General features: G+C 40.2%; 1 protein-coding gene across 1 annotated transcript in view; it reads right to left on the bottom strand.

Annotated features, from left to right (window-relative positions):
* Window positions 1-8,342: 8,342 nt before the first annotated feature.
* The window catches only part of LOC134909459 (rho guanine nucleotide exchange factor 18-like), a 282,483-nt gene continuing 272,394 nt past the window's right edge, over window positions 8,343-18,431 (bottom strand). The window contains exon 6 of the mRNA XM_063916346.1: window positions 8,343-8,654. Within this exon, the coding sequence (XP_063772416.1) occupies window positions 8,482-8,654 (173 nt within the window). The 3' untranslated portion in view covers window positions 8,343-8,481. The remainder of the gene's footprint in view (window positions 8,655-18,431) is intronic.

Below are 18,431 nucleotides of genomic sequence, written 5' to 3'. Positions count from 1 at the left end.
TCCTGCACTTTTTGTGTTTGAGCCCCCCTCTCCTGCACGGTCTCTTGAGTCCGGGGTCTCTTTTGTTTTGCTCCTGGTGAACGTTTTGTCCCCTAAAAAACGACCCCTGTAGTTACCTGAATGGTCCGAATCACTTTGAGAAGTGTGTGATTCTATATCCGTGAATTGAACCTCAGTTTTATTACGGAAATTTTGACCTTTTCTCCAGGGACGTCTGTTAGTCTGTGTGAATAACCACGGGTAGACTCTCAGATCCCTATAATCGTCTTTTACTTTACGATATTTAGTTTTTTTAAAAACCAATAATTCGTTTTTAAATGTTTGGATTGAGTCGTCTAGTTTGGTTAACCAATCATTTGTAGAGTCTGTTTTTAAAGTTTCTAAGCCTGCACGCTCATAGCCCAATATTTCCTTTTTAATATTGTCAATGTCAGTGTTGACTTGTTGCACCACCAATACCATTAAGTCAAAACTACATTGATTGAGTATCTGACACCACTGACGACAAAACTCTTTGTTGTTCCGACCAAGTGTAGGCTGGTTTTTAATTCTGAAACCACGGGGAATTAAATTTTCTTTATGATATTGGGATATCGTTAAACCGTGTAGTTCCAGTTCTACAAGCCTTTTACGTAATTGCAACAAATCAGAGTATATTTCAGTGGGAGTATCTACATCAAATGCTAATTGTTCAGTGGAAGAAAACAAAATCTTGGAAACTTCTTTGTCCAAGAATCGTTTTGTCCCAGTAATATCCTTAGCATCCAGATCCATTGTCCCAAAAAAATACACAACACACAAAAAAAAATAAGATGCACAAAAACAGTTACTTTAGAAAAAACAAGTTCCAAAAGAAACTGAAAAATGAAAAATAAAAAATGAAAAAATATGAAAAAAATGAAGATTATATTTGTGGTGCAGCTCCCAGTCCATAATAACAGTCCGTTACCATGACATATAAACAAATCCACAAAAGCAGCCGCTTCTCACTTACAATTAGACAGAACGCTAGTGCACGGTTGGTATAATCATGTAGAAAAAATCCAAGAATAACCACAAAAGCGATCAAACCCAGAAGAACCAGCACACAGCTTAGATGCAAAAGGAAGTTTTACTTGTCCAGAAAATTCATTAAAAGAGGCAACAAGCATATAGCACACATGATGGTAGCAGCATGAATATATCAATGAGTACTTATCATTCCATTCCATTTTTTAGGGGACAAAACGTTCACCAGGAGCAAAACAAAAGAGACCCCGGACTCAAGAGACCATGCAGGAGAGGGGGGCTCAAACACAAAAAGTGCAGGAGGCAGGAATTACAAGGGGGGACGGAAATAACTGTCTTTAATTTATCAGAATATACTCCAACTGAGGCAGAAATGTCAGTACTATCTAAAGGACTCACTTTTGTTCAAACGTATAAACAAAATGAGTTTGAATGTGAGGTTGAATTATTTAAATTTTTTCGACAACTTAAACTTAAAGACTACTTCTCAAAAAAGGACACTGATTCTGCCAATAGGAGTCAATTTAAAACACCCAGTAATTTTGACCCACCGTCTATGAATCCTGCCATTGAGGTTTTCATGAATTTAGTTAAAAAAGAAACCTTACCCTGCATTAAGAACATCAAAATTAAAAATCACAATATGACCAAATTAGAAAGGCTGGCAGTCAAATCTCTAAGAGATAATCCTAAGGTCATCATACGCCCCGCCGACAAGGGTGGGGGCGTGGTATTATTAAACCGTACTGATTATATTGATGAAATTAACCGACAACTGGCCGACAAACAATGTTACAAACAACTGCGTTTTGATCCAACCAATAATTTTAAACGCGAGGCAGACTCCATTATTGGCTTAGGTGTGTCTAATTATTGGATTGACGACCAAACTGCCAAATTCCTTACTCAGGATTTTCCCCGTATTCCTTTGATTTATGTTTTGCCCAAAGTCCACAAATGTCTGGACAAACCCCCTGGAAGACCTATCATATCCTCCAGGGGCTCTTTGTGCCAGACATTATCCCAATTTGTAGACTTCTTTTTACAGCCGGTTGTGCAATCAACGCCATATTTCATCAAAGACACTTCAGATTTTCTATCGAAATTAAAGGCGGTTGGTTCTGTTCCCAATGATTGTATACTGGTGACACTTGATGTCACCAGTTTATACACTTGTATTAATCATCTTGAGGGCATTGAGGCAACTAGGAAGGCCATCGCCTCCAGTCCACAGTATGAGGGTCCACCAAGTGAATTTTTGCTACTTTTGTTAGATTTTATTTTACATAAAAATTATTTTTTGTTTGAAAATTCATTTTACTTACAATTACAGGGCACAGCGATGGGGTCCAATGTGGCCCCATCGTATGCTAATTTGTTTATGTTTCAGTATGAACAACAATATATCATGGCAGATCAGGAATTTTCATCTTATATTTTGTTCTATGTGCGATATATTGACGACCTGTTCATGCTGTGGACTGGGGGTGAGACTAAGCTTCAACAATTTATTACCAGATTAAATCAAATTCCAGGGTCTATCAGGCTCACATGTGTTCACGACTTTTTTTCTATTAATTTTTTGGATGTTACGATTAAATTAAACAATGGGTCTATCACCACTCAGGTGTATAGGAAGCCTACAGACAAAAATTCTCTCTTATTGGCTACAAGTTTCCATCCGCAGCCATTAAAGAAGGGACTACCTTTTTCTCAACTTTTACGTGTGATGCGAATAACCTCTGATGAATTATCAATACCAGCTGCTTTGACCGAGATGGGCAAGAAATTTATTGAGAGGGGCTATGATTCGACAGAGATACAAGGGGCTATCACGAGATGCCTCCAGATGGAACGCTCAGAAGTATCAAGATCTAAGAATAACGATCCAGAGATTGGACGATTGGTCTTTTCCAGTACATATTCCGTTGCCTCTGGTGCCATGAGACGTGCGATCTCCAAGCATTGGCACATTCTACAGGCAGATCCAACTATGGGAAAATTCTGCGACAGCTTACCATTATTCAGCTACAAACGTAGTCCAAATCTCAAAGATCAGATCACCTACTCTGATATAGCACCAATGTCACAACAAGGCACTGGCTGGCTACAATTGAGACCAGGAGCACACAAATGTGGCTCCTGTGTTAATTGCAAGCATATGCACACAGGCAGCACGTTTGTCCATCCAACCAGGGGAGATATTTTTCGATTGAAACATCGAATGACATGTGAGACTAAATATGTCGTTTACGTGATCCAATGCCCCTGCAAGAAACTGTATGTTGGAAAGACCATCAGAATGCTCAAAGAACGAATGGCCCTGCATCGGTCATCGATTAAGAAAGCGTTCATTAAAATTGAGAACTCTACTCCGCCAGTTGCTAAACACTTTGTTCATCAAGGTCATCATATTAAAGATCTATTATTTATGCCCATCGACCATATACCACCATTGAAGAGGGGTGGTGACCGTCATAAGCTGCTACTACAACAGGAATGCCGCTGGATCCGACGGCTGTTTTCCCTTTCACCATTGGGACTTAATGAGGAATTCTCTTTGGTACCTTTTTTATAAATAATTCATTTTTTCTTTTTTCTCTTTTTTTTCTTTTTTCTTTTGTTTCCTTTTTTATATATTTTTTCATTTTTTGTATCTGAGCACATGTGGGCCTGATGACTTTGCATCCGGATCCATTGTCTAATCTAGTTACTATTTGTTCATTTTAAAAAAAATTTTTTTGTATTTATATGTATATTTCAGTTGATGATTCATATATCTACTTACTAAAAGGCCTGCATGTTTTGGCTTTCTTATAAAGCATGATCTATAGGATATAATTAACGCATAGTAATTAGTAATGTAGCCAGTGACATACATTAATCCATATCAACTTATTGTCAAATAACTCATTACTGGCCATATACATGCTTTATTATCATACTATATTTGTGCATTAATCATATGATTCATCTTTTTATATTATTTGTTTTATGTCATTTTGTACTGTATAGTATTTGTTGTTATTCGATGCCTGTGCGCCTCTCCCCTTGTCCCCGGAAACAGGCTAGGTGGCTCTTCAGTTCCGGGTGTGTTCATTTGCCCGGACTGTCTTGAGCGCAGCCTGCTGGTTGCCACGGGTGACGCGTTAGTGGTGACGCGCAGCCCGAGGGCGACCCACAGCACTGGGACACAGTTACGGAGACGTGTTTCTCCGTGCAGGAAGGATAGGGTCCGGCTCCATCGTGTGGCTGCAGACGATGTGTAGCGGACAAAACCTTCCCCTGTACGTCACTTCCGGTTCACGGCTCGCCGTGCTGCTTGGAGGTGACGTAACTGACTTCCACATGTGACGGGGAACAGGTGAGACAGCTCACAGGTAAGTACTCCACACACTATATAAGGCACTCATGGGCTAAGCACTCAAGGCACATGTCACTTTGGAAATAGACACTGCGGTTGGCAGTGTACAGCACCATGTCACTTTATCTATTCCCATGAAGAAGATAATCGAAACAGCTGTCGGAATGGAATGATAAGTACTCATTGATATATTCATGCTGCTACCATCATGTGTGCTATATGCTTGTTGCCTCTTTTAATGAATTTTCTGGACAAGTAAAACTTCCTTTTGCATCTAAGCTGTGTGCTGGTTCTTCTGGGTTTGATCGCTTTTGTGGTTATTCTTGGATTTTTTCTATATATATATATATATATATATATATATATACATACACACACGGTATATATATATATATATATATATATATGTGTGTGTGTGTGTTCAGTATACCTTTTTATCACCCTGCATGTTGGTTCACATGGAGCAGCGCCCAGTCTGTAACATACCCTGACATTTCGCTTAAATATAATTACTGTATAACTTTTCCATAAAATTATTTTAATTACTCTCTAAACTTTTTGTATCGTTCCTTACTTATTACCCCTACTTAATATAGGGCGATCAGATACCAACTATTTTGCTTTGTTAACATATTCTATTCAATAAGGGGAATTAGATACAGAATGTAGGGCAAATAACAAAATAAAAAAGGTACACATGTAATAGGATTAACCCATAGTTCCAGTTTACATATGTAGTTTGTGAAATTACCCACTCGTTTGACAGGAACTCGAACCAGGTTAGACTTTGCTTCGGCTCACAGCTCCCTTGCTTATTTTTGGTCCTAATGAAGTAAAATCAAGAATGAAATGTCCTATAGGACTCTCATAATAAAATACTTTTTACTAAAGAACTATTAGGACTAATCATTACAGCACAATTACCACCATATTAAGCAGTAAGTAATGTGCACCTACCCATGATATTGCTTTAATTCTTGGAGCACTTGTTGTACAATTAATCTGCAAAGAAAAACAACTTTTTTGTTTGTTTGTTTTTTTCCATTTACTTGTGAAAGATCAACTAGTATAATTATTTTTTTCTACAACCTTGCTTGGCTCACCATTCTTATATCTTCGTTAAGGACACCATTAAAAACATTCATGAGCTAAAGGAAAGAGCTAAGAAAGCATCCCCTGTTTCTTAAATCGCCCTACTTGTAGAAATGGAGTTTAATATGCCATGAATATGTTTATCCAAACTTTCTTTTTAATAATCTTCTGTATAAGGTGGAAGTCATTTAAGAAGCGCAAACTGGGGCAGCATATTCAGCAACACTTTACAATCAGAAACAAACACAGTAGTAAAACAAGACTGAAAATTGTCAAAAAGACAAAGAGATATCTGGGAGTATATAGATAGATATATTTGTAATAGATGATATATTGTATTACATAGCAAGTAAAAAATATTAACAGCACCAATAAGGATGGTTATTGGAGAGTAAAGGTGCTTGTGAAGCATAGTCTAGAGCAGTGATAGGCAAACTGATACAGTGTTCAGAGGCCGCTCTGGGCAGCCTTCTAGCCTTCAAAGGGCTGCACAGTACTCTTATGGGCCCTACACACTGGCTGACATGACTGCACGATATGAATGATCTCGTTCATCGCTGGTCCCCCGTCGGCTGTACATGCAGGCCAATATGGACGATCTCGTCCATATTTGCCTGCACTTCAATGCAGCCGGGTGATGGGGGGAGTGAAGAAACTTCACTCCCCCGTCACTGCCCCCCCGCCGCCGGGTCGCTCGGCGGCGGATCGTCCAGTGTATAGGGCCTATAACTCTCAGTAGAAAGTTAAATGAATACATTTAATTACTGAAAGAAACACCGGTCTGTAATAACACATCAGTAGGCTTTTTAAACAAGCATTATAAATTATAACAAACAATTATGACATCAAAGTAGGAAGTAACTGGAGGCCGCTAATGAGGCTTAAGGACCACCTGTTGCCCATCACTGGTCTAGAGAGTGCCTTATGCCCCTTTTCCACTGCGACCCAGGAAACTGCCATGTCTATCATCTCAGCAAATTCCCAGGTCTCACTCCTTGACCCTGGTCGAGAGCAGGGACAGGGACCGTGGGACTTAATCCCGGGTAGTCTCCTTTTCCACTGACCAACATCCCGGGTTTTGCACGTTCACGAGCAAGTACCCGGGATTTTTTATGTCAGTGGAAAAGCGGTAAGAGGCATATATATAGTTAATAGAGACCACATCATTCAAGCAAAAGGAAGATGCAAAAGGGTCAGCACACATAGTAAGAGATTTGAGCAGGTCGGTGATGGAGAGGAGGAAAGTCGTCTAATACACTGCAGAATGTGAAACCTGTATAGATATTCCAACAATAGTTCTTAACACTAATTAACAACAGGTAACTTGCTTACAAAGCAAGATGACTACATATGCGGAGGAGCAAACATTTGCAGTGGCCAATGGGAGGAGGTGAGTGGGCATTTCTTACTCAACAGTAAGTTATACTAGTGGGCCTAATTTTGCAGAGCAGTGCAAAAAAAGATTTCAGTTGTGAGATTATTAAAATCAAAAAGAGATGTGGATGGGCATTTTTAAGATGCATTTCTTGGTTTAGACTGAGCAGTATTTCAATGAATAAATGTGTGTACCATTCACTTAGAAATGTGAAAGGATGGCTCTCTAAAGTGATAGGGGGCTGGACTTTTCTGATTACTTTTGCACAGGGTTTAAGGGGTATATATTTACTAAAGTGTGAGATGCTGTCCATAGTATCCAATCAGATTCTAGCTATTATCTTCTAGAAACTGCTAGATACATAATAAGTAGAATCTGATTGGTTGCTATGTGCAACATCTCCACTTCTGTAAACCCGCACTTTAGTAAATATACCCCTAAGAGTTTCCACCTCTCCACACAGTTACATTAGATGCAGTTGTAGCATGCAGAAGACATGTCCTGAGTGCAGAGTATAGGCATGCACATTGGCTCGCTGTGCTACGCATCCTGTACATTTAGAAAATGACATGTTCTGTGTCTGGTAAAGATGTATGGTCCCTAAGTTAAAACCAGCACTGAACCTAACAATTAAAGGCTTGCACTGTATGATATTTCCACTACAAGGCCATTGATTCCTAATTTATAGTCTGTTAGATACCTATGGCATAGATGAAGACCCACAATAGTCATAGCACATTATTATGGGTTTTCGCTAATAATTCTACTACATGGTAATCTGTGGCCATAAAAGTATTACAACACAATATATATATACAGTATATATATATATTTACAGTATATATATATATATGGGTTATTCTTACAACAGCCTGTAAATCCTGGGGGGCAGTACACCTATGATATCACACCTGAGAGGGTGAGGTGCATTACATCATACCCCTAGAGAATTGGCAAGATATTATTTGTCATTACCATATATGTAAAAATATTGCATTGTATGTACAGTGTCATTCTTCATGCAAAGGTGTACACCCCTGACAATCCTGGGAAGCAGTAATACGTGTAAAGATGGGATGAAATAAGACTAATCTCTGATCATCCCCTTTCAAAGCCCACTAACTGGGACCATTGGAAGGTATGATTCAATGTTCTGGGTGGTGCAATATTGATGGAAAGAACTGTCAGGGTCTCCATACTGATATCAGAGCAGGACTCACAGTATGTAAGTACAGATGGTGCATTTTGGGGACCATCCCTAGTTAGTGGGTAGCTACAGTGACTGTTCCCTGTATTTTATTTTTCTTCTACACATATTTACATGAGGTACTAGTAATTGGGAGTCATTCTCAACTTCCAATAATGTAACCTTTCTGCTAAGCATACAGAATAACTATTGTAACTTACATGCAATTTAAACACAATAGTGAAACATAAGATAGAGAGCACTGATGCCCCCTCAGATAATTAAAATAAATTATTTTATTATTTCCACCATGCATTTTTAGTCAAGTGCACCTGCAATAAGTGCCACCACAATTTACAGGGGAAGTTCCCAAAACAGGAATGATGGGTAATTACTACATATGTGCTAAGCAGTGAAATAGGCACATCTGCGCAAAACCAAACATGCTGTGTTTCCTCATAGTTTGTGTGAACTTTTGAAATAGTTTAGTTCAGGTGTCTCAGGCTTATTATGTCTTAATTCTAAGAAGACTCGGCCTATGCAATATAAAAAATCTACTGTATTGTCATACACATGGGTTGGTTCCACATGGTCCTTTTCAATAACTTCCATCTGAGGTGGTTGGATTACTGAAAAATAAACGTACATAATTATTATTCTTATTATTACTTATTATTCAACTGACAGTTGGCTCTTGATTGGATGAGTACAGTAGCCATTTGTCAGTAATAGCTGAATCTGTAGATGTACACATTACATTTTCAAAGTAACCTCTTATAATGTTCAATCATTTGTGATAAATGTGTGAACTTTAGATAGAGTACACAATTTGAGCAAGGCAAATAGGTTCAAACATGTTACGTCTTAAATAGCTAAATAGTGTGTTTTACGTTTTCCATGTGAACGATGAACTCATACACAGAATTCTGTCAATTATTCAAGTTTATATAGTGAGAGCCAGAGAGAGACTTGTTACCTGGCACTTCTGGCAAATGCCAGAGGGACCAATGGTCTGATTGGCCTGTCTAGCTCTGCTCGGCCACACTTCACACAGTTAAACAAAGGCTGGTGCCCCTGACTTGTGGCTTGTCCCTGTGAAATGTGACCATGTCCCTGTTGTGCGTGTGCGCACATAATGCACTGCCAAAGCGGTCTAAGAGCCTCAGTCCATCCCAACTTTCTGTTTACTTTCCAGCAGCTGCAACGTGAGGGGTACCTTGCTACTGACAAATACTTCACATTGGTAAGAATAATGTTAAGGATATGGTTACAGTGTGGAAATGGAATTCATTTACATTTTGAATAATCCTCAAACCATTATTAGCACTAGAGCTATGAGCTGGGCTGGACTGGGATTAAAAATCATTTTTGGCATATAAAACACACAGGCCCCAACTGGGCAACAGCGTTGGACTCCTGGCGTCCTACTTTTGGTTCCCTGAGCTGCTCTAAGCTACCCTTAGTATGTCATGACACCTTGATGTAGACTTTTTAGGAGGGGCATATTAACAATTGATATAGACTCCTCCCCTTTCTATTCCTTCCTCCTACTTCTTAATCTATACACTCACTATACAAATATAATTACAATGAAAACAACACTCAAATGTACATCATTCTCTGTAAATACACACATCACAGGTCATTCTGAAGGAGGGGTGGGAGGACTGAAACTCCAAAATACATGTGCCATAGTCACACATTGAGCAGGATAGGTATAGGTATAATCCACCTGTATTAAAATGCGCAACACTCCAAGTAAGGGATTCAGACAGTAAACTTTTGAGCTATCAGTAATAGTATAATATAATATAAGTGCACCTAGTCAATAGTTACTTTCATTTAAATCTTCCCTATATTTAAAATATACAATTCTCAGCATGCCATGTAGGGGTCTTGAACTCACAACCTCATGTACTGGTGTCAGACAGTTCACACATGAGATATTTGTTTCTCTGTTGATACTCTTCTATTTTTAACTACGGTACTGTATATGCAAGCTAGCTGTAATTCTTAGTTTATACCACTGTAGTTAAGTAAATCTATGTAGTTTGTGTATAACTGCAGGCTAGTAAGGGCAGCATGGGCTGTCTCAGAATCTCTTACTAGCAGGCAGCTCCATAGATCTGCTTAGCTGTAGTGTTCTTAGCTAAGAATTACTATTATCATATAGTTAAGCTGGGAATACACTATACAATTATGGCTGGTTGGAATGAAAATTTTGAAATGGATAAGAGCAAATTACAATTGACCATTTGTTACCAAACACTGGAAATTGGACAAAATCTGACAGTGATTTAACCAATTTGTATGAACAACAGTTTTTGTCCATTTTTCAGTGTTTGGTAACAAATGGTCAATTGTAATTTGCTTTCACCCATTAACAGATTTTCATTCCAAGCATCTGCCAGATAATTGAATAGTGCATGCCTAGCTTTAGAATTAGACTGGTTTACTGCACAGGAGCACATAGCTCATGTGGTAAGTGTCTGACTGTAGTATATATGGATGGGAGTTCAAGTTCCCTGCATGGCATGCTGAGCACGTTTGTTTTAAATACAAGGGAATTTAAATTAAAACTCATTGATAAGGTGTATATACAGTATATCAGCTAAAATGCCTCCAGAGGGTTGCAGAGATACAACTCCCATGATGGCAGAAGGGAAATGTGCCAATCACGGAGGGACTGTGCCAGGGGGGATGGCCCTTCAGACCAGTGCCAGACGTGCAAGATGGCCAGTCCGGGCCTGGTTATGATATTATAATTGTTATTATTACAAAATAGTGGTAACACTTTTAGATTTGATTAGGTGTGGGGCGTGGGGGGAGGGGACTGATTCCATGGCACCCCACACCAAGGTACAATCTTGCCCCACACTTGCAGATTGTTGTATGCCCTTTGGAGCTGAGAACTAAATTCAGCAAGTCTGGAGGTACCATAAGTGCTGTATATAATCACTGTTACTCATGCTGCGAACTAACCTGCAGCTAATACACTGACCCCAATGTCTGGCTGAACTGTCCCAGTATAATCCCATGTGTAGTGGACCATATATACAATACAATAGTATTGCAAGGAGCAGGGGCGGATTGGTCATAGGGCTCACCAGGAAGGTTCCTGGTAGGCCGACATGTCTGTGGGGCCTGTTTTGTGTGTTGTCATGTGGCCCCACTCCCCTTATGACAGGCAGCCCACCGCACTCAGTACACTGCATTTTCCCCATTCATTCTGTTATTCCATCTCTGCTGTACAGCAACTCTGCCATCCAGTGATGCTGCCATTGCTACAATTTTACAAGGCCACTCCCTCAACAGACCCTACCACCTTATCAGACCGCACCCCCATTAGGGCTGCTTCCATAAATTTCCTGGGCTGGTTTTCCATCCCAATGTGCCCCTGGCAAGGAGTAATAACCAATAGATCAGTGAAAGTTGCCCAAATTGCTGACTGATCTGGTTATCCAATGGCTTTGCCAAACAACAATAAACAAGACATGTGGGGCTGTTAAAGTCTTCAGTTTGGATACAGAGGTAGACTACTTAATATCAACCAACAACTTGCAAGAAAACGTTATATTTATGAATGTTGCAAAATCTTGTTTCATATGTGATTACATGTCCACAACTAGAACCATACACTGCTTGATAATCATGTAAGCTTGTTGTTTTGTTCGATTATTGTTCAGGGAATGGTACTAAACTATAATTAAGCAAATGCTAAAAAAAATAAAAATAAAAAAAAACGAGAAAAAAAATGTCACAAACTACAGTAATTTGGTTTCCCAACATACTTTATTTGACAGACCTACAGCCAGTGTATTGGAATGTTGCATTATTTTCTATCAACTAAACAATTTCCGTGTCACCTATACAGGCAGACACCTTTTGTATACCAGAAATTCAATAATGAAAAAGAAAAACAAGTGAAACATTTTTCTGGATGCACACTGGAACCAATACAATTTTTTAAAACTTTCTTAACGGGACGGTGCAGCAGGGCCGTGCACACAGCTGATACTTGAGGTAAATATACTAACAGCAAAGACGCATATAATCCATATTCATTGTATGACAAACCAGGATTGGTTAGAATAACAACAGTGTGCTGTTTTATATTTCATGATTCACAGCATAGGATGGTGGATTATTGAATACAGAGGTGATAAAGGGTAATAAAGTGAACCCCTACAATCAATAAAACACAATATCATATCTAGGGACACATTGGAAGTATTGAGAAATGTAATAAAGGATGACAGAGACATCTTGAAACTATATACCTGATACAAATTAAAATACCTCCAGTGTGCCAATAAGAAAATCTAGTGAATATGATATGTGAATGAATAATACCCCTTTTCCACCTGAGTACCGGGTCCGATCCAGGATGTTTAACCCGGCTACAACCCGTGTCGGCCACGCCGTTTCCACTGCACTTCGACACGGGTTATTCCTGGGTTGGATCTGTTTCCACTTAACCCGGGTAAGCTCTGTAAAAGCTATTGATGTCACTTGGGTCTGAAAACACGGGTAATGACCGTTTTCACTGCACAATTATCCAGGTCATTACCATGTTACCGTGTTCAACCCAGGTAGCTACCCGGGTAGGATTCCAGGGTCACTCAACCCGTGTTGAGCTGTTTCCACTTACTAAAAACCTGTGTTGATGCGCGCCTCTGTGCAAAAACACGGGTAAATTTAGCTAGTGGAAAAGGGGTATAAGACACTGCAATAAATAAAAGGGGATAAAAATCCTGGATAGGGGAACTTTTATTTAATTTACTACATTGGAAATAACAAACATCGCTAATTAAATAACTTCACCATGTCTGCTGCATAAATTTAAAAGTAATTGCTACACTAAGAATACAGTTTCAGAATAATAGATACTGTGGGGGTAATTCCAAGTTGATCGCAGCAGGATTTTTGATAGCAATTGGGCAAAACCATGTGCACTGCAGGGGAGGCAGATATAACATGTGCAGAGAGAGTTAGATTTGGGTGGGGTGTGTTCAATCTGCAATCTAATTTGCAGTGTAAAAATAAAGCAGCCAGTATTTACCCTGCACAGAAACAAAATAACCCACCCAAATCTAACTCTCTCTGCACATGTTATATCTGCCCCACATGCAGTGCACATGGTTTTGCCCAATTGCTATCAAAATCCTGCTGCGATCAACTTGGAATTACCCCCTGTGTTGCAAGCCGAGAGGAGAGAAGTGTAAAATACTAAGATAATACTATACCCCTGCTGCACAGTAACAAACATCATTATATTAAAAACATGGTGTCAAGATAAGAGACATACATGTGCAGGATGATTATTTGTAATATAAACACACACAGATTCTATAGGCAATATCGCCTTTCTAAAGACATAAAAGTTCACAGCAAATAACACTGATCGGACATTTTAGTTTTTATTGTCACACTTTATTTTTCCATTACACTATATTTTAATATTTCACCACTCTTGTTGAAATAATTTTAATGCATACCATTAAAAATTAAGAAATTTTAAATGAATTTTATTGGTTCCAGTGTGCATCCAGATAAATGTTTCACTTATTTTTCGTTTTCTTTATTGAATTTTTGGTCCCAGACCTGAAACATTAGGATAGCACCTAAAAAATATATTTGTGATATCAGACACAATAATAAGAAAATGAATAGGAACCATAGGATATTCTAGTAAATATTTATTTATTGAGCTCTTGAAGTACTGGTGTGGGATTGGTTTCATGTTCTATGTACCTTTTGTATACCAGAACTATCACTTTCAGCCTAGTGTCGTTAGCAGGCTTTGGCAGGCCAGTTGACACCAGGAGACTGCAGAAATGCACCATACAGTATTAAGGGGTCTACTACAGTATGCCGGCGCTCTGGATCCCAGTGCCCAGCATACCGGCACTGGGATCCTGACAGCTGGCATGCTGGCATCGGGGCAAGTGCAAAAGAGCCCCTTGCGGGCTCGCTGCGCTCGCCACGCTGCAGGCACAGTGGCGTGCTATGCGTTCCACGCTATTTATTCTCCCTCCAGGGGTGACGTGGACACCCCAAGAGGGAAGATAGTTGTCGGTATGCTAGCTGTCGGGATTCCAGTGCCGGTATGCTGAGCGCCCGGATCCCAACAGCCGGCATATCAAATGCCTCCCAGTATTAAGCAGTATAGGTGAATTTCCATCTATACTATATTTAGTCATTTGGTAGACTCTGTGGCATGCAGTTGCAATTGTTAGGTTAGGGGTTTTCTTAACCCCTAATTAGATTAAAAGTAGAAGACTTCAGGAAGTTAATAAAAATATCTTCTTCGGAGCGATATCAGGCAGCTTTTGTTATTAAACTTGTGCCTTTGTTTTAGAGACTAACTAGCACTTGTAATTCTCCAAGTGCCAACATTTCTGTTTTTGGCACATGACCACTCTGATACCTGTAATGCATCAAGAACAAAGAGTCATAAATATATTCTTACACTTATTACCCAACACCCACTGCTACACAGCTCCTGGAAGAACCTTAGTGTTATTTACACAAGGACTGGTAAATGCCTATGAAGGGGAGCAGGTATTTTTTTGCGAAGCCATCCCTATTGCCAACTGGTCTGAGACTAAAATCAAGGGGGACCTCATGTCATCTTTTTCATTGCTTTTTGGGCAACAGTCACTAAGCTGAAAGCGCTAGTGCTGGTTAAGAAATGGAGGAGCCCAACAAAGACCTAAGGAACAAATGAGTTACCAAAAGGATAAAAGAAAAAGTGACAGACTAGATTGACCTAGAAATTATTATCTGCCGTCATATTCTATGTTTCCATGTAAAGTATTTTGTTTTTAACTTACGATGGACACTTGCTGAAGTGAATATATGTAATTAGTGGGTATTTTACTCCTGGGAGTTTTTTTTTTCTTTTGTGTAATAGTTTTTTGTGGGTTATTTATTATTAAATGCATTAATTATATCTATTGAGTAGTTTTCCTGCATGTGACCCCAGCAGCTAGCTTTCTCTTTGGATCTTATTACATTTTATACCCCTTTTAGACTAAAATGCTGGGTTGCACCCAGGATTTTGTATAAAGGTCAAGCATGAGGAGGGCCGCCCCAGCTGAGACCCCTTTCAGACTGGCGGCAGGACCCGGCTTATTGCATGGACAGCAACGTCACCGCACACAGGTGCAGCCGCCGGTGCTTGGAGATGATATTCTCTTTCAGTATTGTCTCTCCCTATACTGTAAATGGTTAGGTTTAGGCACCCACAAGGGAGGGTTAGGGTACTTTAGAGGAGGCTGTCAGAATTCTGATTGACGGGATGCGACTGTTGGGATTCTGACTGACTGCATCCTGTCCATCGGGAAATCATACTGAACCCGGATGCATCAACCTGGCTTACCCGTTTACACTGCACCATGACCTGGGTCCTTCCCGGGACCACCCCCACTAGTGCACGCAGGGGGGGTTTCTGAGTACCTAGAAAACCCCCCCCCCCCTGCTCTCCACTCCATCACCCCAGCTGAACGATTAGTTTAAAAATTTTTTTTTTTAATAAAGACGGAGGAGCTGGTCTATTCATAGAGGCGCCGGCAGCGGGCTGACTCGACAATAGGTGGCGCTGAGGAGCACAGCTTCTCAGGAGCAGCAGTGCCCATGGGGGCAGATGTATTAACCTGGAGAAGGCATAAGGAAGTGATAAACCAGTGATATGTGCAAGGTGATAAAGGCACCAGCCAATCAGATCCTAACTATTAATTAACATATTGGAGCTGATTGGCTGCTGCCTTTATCACCTTGCACTTATCACTGCTTTAGCACTTCCTTATGCCTTCTCCAGGTTAATACATCTGCCCCATGGTAACAATGCTGGCCGGGATAAGCACTCTCTTCCTCCGTCCCGGCCAGCCATAGTCACAGTTATGAAGCCCGCGGATCAAGCATGTGTGGCGCAAGTATGGGGTGCTGGGGGACGGCAGGGGAGGCATCGCATCCACCTGTGTTTATGTGCATACATATTATTAAGTGATATAGGGGAGAGGGGAAAGTAAAGTGTATGTGTGTTATTAAGGTGAAGTGAGTGTGTGTGTGTGTGGGTGTTAAGGTGAAGTGTGTGTGTGTGTGTGTGTGTGTGTGTTAAGGTGAAGTGTGTGTGTTATTATGGTGAAGTGTGTGTGTTATTATGGTGAAGTGTGTGTGTTTGTGTGTGTGTGTGTGTTATTAAGGTGAAGTGGTGTGTGTTTGTTAAAAGTGAAGAGGTGTGTGTGCATATTTTGAAGTAAAAGGTGTGTGTGTGTGCGTAATAAGGGAAAAGTGTGTGTGCGTAATAAGTGAAAGCGGTGTGCATATAAAGTGAAAGGAGTGTGTGTGTGTGTGTGTGTTTGTGTAATAAGTGAAAGAGGTGTGTGTGTGCATATAAAGTGAAAGAGGTGTGTGTGTGCATAATAAGTGAAATGTGTGTGTGTTTAAAGTGAAAGATGTGTGTGCGTAATAAATGAAAAGTGTGTGTGCGTAATAAGTGAAAGGTGTGCGTAATAAGTGAAAGGTGTGCGTATAAAGTGAAAAAGGGTGTATGTGCGTTTAAAGTGAAAGAGATGTGTGTGTGTGTGCAATAAGTGAGAGGTGTGTGTGAAAGAGGTGTGTGTGTTATAAGTGAAAGAGGTGTGCGTATAAAGTGAAAGGGGTGTGTGTGCATATACAAAATGAAAGAGATTGTGTGTGTGCGTAATAAGTGAGATTGTGTGTGTGCGTATAAAGTGAAAGAGGTATGTGTGCTATATATTTATGTACACATATAGTGTCACTTTAGTCCTTCCCCTGCCCCCACCTACTGTATGCATGGCTCCACACCCACACTGGAAACCCCCCTTCACAAATCCTGCGTTTGCCCCTGCACCCCTGCAAGCTAGCCGGGTTGGATTCCAGGGTCACTGGACCCAGGTTAACCCTTTTCCACTGAGCTGCTCCAGGGTTATCACGGCAATAACCTGGGTTTTAGCGGCAGTGGAAAAGGGGTATAAAACTGACACCCCCTATTGCTAATGACAGCAGGTGTTCCTTTTCATGTTAACCTAATTTGATATTGTTTTGGGTCACCTAGTTTCTTTTGTAGTTGCTTTTGAATGTAGCCCACAAATGATGAACAACTTTATTTTTATACTGCAATTTAGATTTGAGTTTGGACACACTCCTATCAAATATAAATCTCTCTGCACATTTTAAATCTACCCACCTGCAGTGCTACATGGTTTCTCTAAACTCTGAAATATCCCTGATATGCAGTGCATGTAGAACAGTTATACATCCTCTTTGGAAGCCCTGGATTATTTTGGTGCCACTTGTATTTGCAACAGCCAGATGGCACTGCTTAGCATCATAACATGTCACTGTTTCATAACATTAATATAGGAGTACAGGCTAGTGTTAAAATGTGTATGTTATGATTTTACAAAGGCATCACCAAAGGACACAAAAACTGGAGACCAGTATGAAATTAAATATTTATAGTTAATACCTTATACCCAATATCCACTTTTGAAATTAGAAAACAGTTACTGTATATATGAATATGAAGATGCATGTTTGCTACAGTAAATGTGCTGTTTGCTAAAATTTGCTATATGTGGCCACAGATCTACAGAAACATAAGACTTACACCAGTACCCAGTGATTCTGAATCACCCTTGATGGAAGCCCGACTCCTCAGCCCTGTTCGGGATAAAAAGTTTGCATTCACATGCAGACGTTATGGTTGGTGATGCCCCGCCTTAATTACCTGCTCTCATATTCCTCTTGATGGCCTATAGGGCTCTTGCCACACCACTACTCCTGTTGGTTGAATAGGACTACTAAATCAATACCTATTTTCTCAAAGGGGACCCCTACAATTGGGAGGAGAAATAATGGAACAGGAGACAGCCAGTCCACCGCTGTCTTTTGACACTCTGAGCAGGCATCACAAAACCAAGCAACCTCATTATAAACATTGGCCTAAAAGAATCGGGTGTCTATCCTTTCTACCTGTTACACAACAGACTGACCCTCTTACCACTTCCAGCACTGTCAGTTCATCAGTTGGTGCACTTCCGCTGTTGGCACTTCTAAGGATTCACATACTGTGCCTAATTACCATTATACATGATGGCATTTTTCCTGAGGCCAGCAGGAAATGTTTTTTTTGACTCTGTTGCATACTATCGCTGAGGACTTGCTTCCCACATGACCTGTGTATCCAGTGCCTGTTCAGAGCACCTTATTTAAACTCCTCACCTGCACCTGCTCATTGCCAGTACAACCTGTCTACACTAGTTACTGGTTCCACTGTCAGCACTGTCTGCCCTCTGACTCCTGTAACTACTGTTCATTCCATTGTACACGTTTTAGTCCTGTGCACTCCAGCTCAGCAGTGTGCTCCATCTACAGTT

This window comes from Pseudophryne corroboree, chromosome 1 (genome assembly GCF_028390025.1).
Source record: "Pseudophryne corroboree isolate aPseCor3 chromosome 1, aPseCor3.hap2, whole genome shotgun sequence".
Classification (NCBI taxonomy): domain Eukaryota; kingdom Metazoa; phylum Chordata; class Amphibia; order Anura; family Myobatrachidae; genus Pseudophryne; species Pseudophryne corroboree.
This window is presented reverse-complemented; position numbering and strand designations above follow the sequence as displayed.